The 7,086-nt window shown below is 40.0% G+C and overlaps 1 protein-coding gene across 7 annotated transcripts in view; it reads left to right on the top strand.

The window, feature by feature from the left end:
- The first annotated feature begins 220 nt into the window (after positions 1 to 220).
- Positions 221 to 7,086, top strand: part of TFAP2A (transcription factor AP-2 alpha) — a 17,731-nt gene continuing 10,865 nt past the window's right edge. For 2 of the 7 annotated variants that reach the window (XM_066579343.1, XM_066579342.1), the window contains exons 1-2: positions 4,293 to 4,958; positions 6,337 to 6,771. In XM_066579343.1, the coding sequence (XP_066435440.1) occupies positions 4,809 to 4,958; positions 6,337 to 6,771 (585 nt within the window). In that variant the 5' untranslated portion in view covers positions 4,293 to 4,808. Of the gene's footprint in view, positions 389 to 3,085; positions 3,240 to 4,292; positions 4,959 to 5,012; positions 5,601 to 6,336; positions 6,772 to 7,086 lie in introns of those variants that run through there. The other 5 variants (XM_066579346.1, XM_066579344.1, XM_066579345.1 and 2 more) reach the window with 5 other exon arrangements.

Genomic DNA, 7,086 nt, shown 5'->3' with positions numbered 1-7,086 from the left:
GAGGTGATCAGAAGTCTTGGGGGGTGTCTTTATACACCATAACACTTCACTACATGAATGCAAGACCTCCGCAATAAATGCCTATAGTAAGGAGGAGGGAGCTGGTGTTTATGTGGAGACTTGGGTCGCTGTAAATCCATCAACATCTCAGACAGCTCTGAACATAGTAAGTTACCTAAGCACATTCCTGGGCATTGCGCATGCGTGCACAGGTAGCAACCAGTTCTTTATGAGCAGGTGAGATATTCCTGTACAGGTAGAGAAGGATTTGTTGAAGCTGCTCGTATCTGCAGGCGGATCCCTCAGTCTATCACCAGCGAGGGATTATAGGATGTCCATGCTGGCCAGGATGGGGGATTGGCAGGTGAGATGTCACACCTGGTCACAGGTACCCAACTGGCGACTCACTTAAATAGAATTAGTATTTTATCTCTTTTTATCCTGATTGTATTTATTATATACAAGTGACATTTATATATTTATATAGCATACATAGACACATAAGCATATAAATGTGGGACATTCCTAGATTTCTCTTAAAAATGCTCTGGATTTGGTCATTAAAATACAAGACAGGTGAGGAATTGAGCAGACAAAACCGCCCTGAGCCACTTCTTTTTTGTAGAGTAGGCTCTTAGTAAAAGTGAATGATGCAAGCTTATAATAATGACAACAAATGCCCGGAGATCATTCACAGCAGAGCTGGACATAATATATCTGTACACATGATTGCTCCTGTTGTCTGCTCAGAAATCCTATATTTATATGGATGAACAGAAAATAGACAACAGATACATGTGGAAAGTTAAGATTTGAAGGTTCTAATCTCACATTTACAATGTACAAATCTTGCTGTGTACATAGGGTAATCAGCATGAGCATCTGCTTATACTTTATGGAAACTACTAAAATACTGCTAGTAGGCCCAAATTATTCTGATATGTATAGTGTATATCTGTCTTTACAATAGATAGATAGATAGATAGATAGATAGATAGATAGATAGATAGATAGATAGATAGACAGAACAATTTGTGTTGTCAATGATAAGTTGTGCATTTAAAATATATTATCAGGATAAATGTATAACGTTTTAGGCAGGTGTGGAAACAATGCTGCAAAGTTAGAATGCTTCATAAATAGAAGTGTTACTAGTTTTTTGATCAATTAGCAAAATGCAAAGCGAATAAACAAAAGAAAAGTCTAAATCAAATCAATATTTGGTGTGACTATCCTTTGCCTTCAAAACAACATCAATTCTTCTAGGTACACTTGCACGGAGTGTTTGAAGGAACTCAGCAGGGAGATTATGCCAAACATCTTGGAGAACTAACCACAGATCCTTCTCTCTCTTTATGCAATCCTAGACTAACTCCATGATGTTGAGATCAGGACTCTGTGGGGGACATTTACTTCCAGGACCCCCTGTTCTTCTTTACGCTGAAGATATTTGTTAATGACATTGGCTTTATGTTTGGGGTCCTTGTCCTGCTGCAGAATAAAAAAAAAATCTTACTTTGCAGAATTTTTCCACACCTGCCTAAAACCTTTACATAGTACTTTACAATACAGTGAACAAGCATTATCTATGATAATTAGAATTAGTTGTATGAGTTCTGGAAATTGACAAAGTAAGCTTTTGCTATGTTGACAAGCTCAGCTCTGCTACAGCTTTATTGGAGACAGTACGTTATATTCCGGGGATATTTTATGTTTATTTACTGCTACCAAATTTGAGTTCGATCTGAAGCTTTCAGGCAGCAGATTTACGATACTGATGTCGGAGTGACTAAGCAAAGCTATAGGGTTAGTACTCGAATGTTAGTATCTGCATGTCAATGGTGAGGGTCACAATGTCCATGTATAGTGGAGAGTTTCACACTATTAGCAACTCCTGAATGTCTTTACCACACCCAAGAAATGTTAATGACTACTAAATGCGACGATATTGATGTGTTGCTGCTGTACGGTATTACTGGTGTAAAGTGTTTTTCACACTCTTTCTAACCTCCACTGCTATGTTTGATCCTGACTCTAATATTCCCATTCAATTAGCTGGGCGGTCATGGTAATCTAGTTGATGTGACTATGGGCCTGTTTCAGCTCAAGTGGTGGCGCTGGCTCATGATGTGCTCTTTTCACATTACAAGACTATTAACACATACACTAAAGGATAATCCCAACTTCATTTAAAACTCAATGAGGGAAAAACAACTATTTTGACTAGACTAAGAAGAAACACAATGGAGGAAACACAGTCTTTTTTTATAGGAGAAGACCTCCCAGATCTTCATGACATTGGACTGGGGTCCACTGGCTCCAGAGACTATTTATGTAAATGCACTGTCACCACCAAAACGCTGATGTACTAAAGGATAACCTATACTAGCTATAACAATACCATTTATAATATATACACACAATATTAGAGTTGTGCTAGTAGAACAGATCTAGATCCCCAGAAAGAATTATATACATATTTGAGAAGCCCTCTTCGTATTGTGGGCTGATTGTTCCAGCCTTCCTTTCACTCTAATACAATTACCCATTAAAATTAACTATTCTGCAAACGTCAAAATGGAACTGCTCATTAGATGCTGCATAATTTTCTCATTTCACACGTTTTCCAAGATCTTTAGACACCCAAGTTGAATATCAAGTAGGACATGTAAAAACAGATTATCACTTTGAATATTCTTTTTCATTGCACTTCAAGAACGTCGGGAACTATAAAAAAAAATAAAAAATACGAGATGCACTCCTTCCATCAACTCATGCATTCTGCACCTAATGGTTAAATCTAAACATAGAGCCATGTGTGTAATAAATATTATATATATATATATATATATATATGTATATATATATATATATATATATATATATATATATATATATATATATATCTTACTAGATGTGCATTGATTTGTCGGTTTATAAATCAGGCTCCCTTTTGGTGCCTTTTAAGCCCTTGAGTATAGGATCTCATGTCACCATTGTTGATATGCTAATCAGCTATTTAGGCTTGGTGGTTAGAAGCAAGGAAATAAAGGAAACTTTCTACCATTAGAGGGAGATCTCAGTGCACCAAAGCATTGCACCAGCATTGCTCACTCTCTCTGTACAGCGCACAGGGGCACTAGACTTTTGTGGGGACAAGGAAGAAGAAATCCTCTTCCAAAAAGCCCATGAAAATGCTGTGGAAACTAACGGATAATATCAAATATGAAGAGTGTGAGGTAAGGAGGAGTATAACTCTGAACGTTACTATCACATGCAGTACATTGTACTCAGCATTGTGATCTAAGAGCTTGGGGTAGCCTGTGATCTCTGCTTGATGTACTTTCCAACTGGTTCCCTATACAGTTAGCATCAGTGCATGCAAAGATACATTCCATTTCTATAGGTACACAATTATTATTCGCACTTCAACACTATACATTAAACTATAGAGCTAATGCGCCTTCGTGAGAAAAAACATTTAGTATTGTGTTATTTATGATTTTTAGAGCGATTATTTCTATCACTTGTCTATGGCTATTACATACGAAGGTGATTCTTTTGTATTTCAATAAACTCTTTTATAGTATTTTATAACTGATCGTCTGTATTATTTATAAACTTTGCAGCTAAAAAAACATTAATAATATCTATGCGGGTTATATTACGAATATCGGAAATGGAGAAAACATGATCGCTAGAGAATGTGGAGTTTTACCATATGTCGGGTGTTGTGGTGCATACAAAGGCACACAAACGTGTGAGTACAAAGGCACAGTGCTGGCACATGGATCATTGTCTTGTTACGACTTGCAAGACTACTCTGAGCTGTTTTCTGCTGTTATGTAAATTCCCCGAATGGCTGGGTTAGTTTGGTGGATAGACAAGGGGGTTAAAATACATACATTCATACATACTATAATAAATATTATATATACACATACATGCACACACATATTTACGCTTCACTATATGCAGGTAATTGAGTGGGGTTTGTGCATTTCAGCATTCAGCTAGGGCTGGTAAAGCAGTTGATGCTTAATATAGGTGGTGTGAGGCTCTCCATGTGCCCGCTTGTGTAGAAGGAGAAGCAGCAGCCCTGGTGCAGGACGGGCTGGAATGTAATGTGCTTCTGAGCTGGAGATTAAAGCTGTATTTTGTTAGGTGTGCATTGCTGTGTAGGAACATGCAAGTGCTGGATGACTGTTGTTATTCTAACCCCAGCCAGCTAAGAGCTCTATAGAGTTGACTATGTCATATTTTGGAGGAGTTGTTTGCCGGAGTTGCAGAGCCAGTCGGACGGGTTTGGAATTGGAGTTAGAGCCAGGATCGGGCGGAAGGGAGGCAGCTACAGAGTCGGGCCGACCCGTGCTGGACTGGTGCTGGCCACAGATGACCAGGGCTGGAGTATCTTGACCTCTGTGCAAGGCGACAGGCGTGGGATCTACACTTGGGAGCTTTCAGTATTTGGGCACAGAAGAAGAACAGGAAACCAATAAGACTCCAACAGAAGAACAAAGTTTGCTAGCTGCCTTCCGGGACCTGCATGCTGCCACAAGCCCTGGACTGCTGCTGCCTCCTCCAGGATTGCTGTGTGAGACCCTCATCTAAGTACTGGGACATTGGCCTGATGCCTCAACATAAAAGCAGCCTTCTCTTTTAAATAGTAAAAAAAAAAATAAAAGAGCAGAGAATCTTAATTAGAGCTGAGGGAAGAGTTGTGGATGTGCTGCCCTGACTGGCGGTGCTGCAGAGACTATTTGTTGGAATAGGAAGCTGTGGTTGTTGTGGTTGGAGCCCATCGGGCTATGGATCAGGTTCAGAGGACAGGAGATCCGGGCCCCTCGGATCCAGACATGAAAAGCAAAGGGCTAGAGAGCACAGAGAACATTCCTAGCAGCAAGAGGAGGACATCGGAGCTGCCCATGGCTTATCCAGGATATTCCCAGGATTCCCAGGTGCCAATTCCCTTTATTCCCCCCATCCCTCCTTCCCTGTCACACTCATTCACTTTTCATGCCCTGCAACCTTTAAAATGTCCCCCCTATCCTGTGATTCGCCAGCCCCCTCCCCTCTCTCCTTCCCTCACTGGTGTCTCTCCCTCTTTTCCTCCCCCTCCACCTCTGATTAGATACACTGATTCTTCATTCAATGGACGTCATTTAGAACAGGGCTCTGCCTTGAGTTGCTTCCTCGGTTCACGCTCGATTTCCAGCCATTCTTCCTTTATTAAGTATTGCTGTAATATTAATAGTCATGAATATCTGCTGCTATTAGGAGGGAGCAGGCTGCAGCTCTTATAGGAAACCCAGCAGCAGAAGCATTACACACAGGAAGGATTAACGAAGAGACATTCATACAGAAAAACTTTGCTTTTGCCAATTCTGCCTTCTTCACATGAAGAATCGCTTGCGATCTGATGGATTATGGTCTTTGGTCGGCGCTCGATCTTCCTCGTCGTCATGATTTTCTAGTAGCTATATACTAGGGTTGGCGAGTTTTTCCCTGCTCTTCTGGTTCCACTCTTGTGCATTTGCCTTTTTCTCCATAGATTTGTATCAGTAGCAGCAATCATGTTAGTGCACAGTTTTTCCGCTATGGTGAGTTTGCAGAAATGTTGATGCTTTATAATTACAGTTTTATCATTTTTGCAGTTTTATATACATAAATCTACTCCATCCAATTCCATCTCGTCCTGCCTTCAAAACCCCATTGTGCAGTTCCCATGATTTGTATTACCGCTATTACTGACATGTTATTTTATCTCCTACATCCTGTGCTTTCTCCCTGATCAAATGACTTCTTTATGTTATAAAACATGGATATATATAATCTCTCGGTCCCCAGCTAAACTCAAACATATGTTTGCATGGGGCATGTGCTTTCATTTAATGCATACTTTCTTTAAATAGCTGCTCGATGCCAGTATGAAAATGGCAGTATCTAGGATGTATTTTGTGTTTTTGTTTATTTATTTCTTTAATATGTTTAGCATGTTAGGGGCTGTTACATGTTATGCATTGCAGATGTTTATTTCAAGATATCCTTTACAACAAATGGATTATTATTCTATAATTCAGAAAATTATTGGGTACTATTATAATTATTCTAAGTATTGTATCTCAATGCTTCTTTGGTTTCTATAATTATTTAATTTGTTTTTGATATTTTTCTTGATGTATTGAGTGCAGACATGTAATGTATATTTAAATTAATGAGACATAATAATTGGGATGCATATGAAATAGGTACTATATAGTATGATATTAATATTTGCAGTAATTGTATGTCTATACCTTAATATGTCATTAATTGTCTCTATTTTGTTATTTGCAGGATCGTCATGACGGTACCAGTAATGGGACAGGCAGGTTACCCCAGCTGGGGTCAGTGGGCCAGTCTCCCTATGCCAGTGCTCCCCCACTTTCTCATACCCCTAATACTGACTTTCAACCCCCATATTTTCCTCCACCATACCAGCCCATATATCCACAGTCACAGGATCCATATTCCCACGTTAATGACCCATATAGCCTCAATTCCCTCCATGCTCAACCGCAACCTCAGCACCCAGGGTGGCCAGGACAGAGGCAAAGCCAAGAGGCCAGTCTATTGCACACACATCGGGGGCTACCACATCAGCTGTCCGGCCTGGACCCTCGCAGGGATTACAGGCGGCATGAAGATCTTCTGCATGGGCCTCATGGGCTAGGCTCAGGACTTGGGGACATCTCCATCCACTCCATACCTCATGCAATAGAAGATGTCTCGGTAAGACTTTGTTTTATGTTTCTATCTGCTACTCGGCCAAGTCCTCACCCTTGTGTACACAATGAACCTCAATAGATGTGTCATCCTAGTGCAAACACCCTCCTGTACAGCTGTGCACCTAATAGACATTGTGAATGAAGGCAATCAGTTCTCAGATGAAAGCTCTGCTTAGGATAGATGTGTTCTGTAATAAATAAGCTGTCCTTTATAATTAAGGACGCTATTTGCTACATTTCATCCCTATACCTGCAGCTGCAATGTCTGCAAGAGGTAACAAATGAATCTGAGCTCTATTCATATTCTCAGTATATCATT

Source organism: Eleutherodactylus coqui, chromosome 9 (genome assembly GCF_035609145.1).
Source record: "Eleutherodactylus coqui strain aEleCoq1 chromosome 9, aEleCoq1.hap1, whole genome shotgun sequence".
Lineage (NCBI taxonomy): Eukaryota > Metazoa > Chordata > Amphibia > Anura > Eleutherodactylidae > Eleutherodactylus > Eleutherodactylus coqui.
The sequence above is the reverse complement of the archived record's forward strand: the minus strand, read 5'-3'. Positions and strand labels throughout refer to the sequence as shown.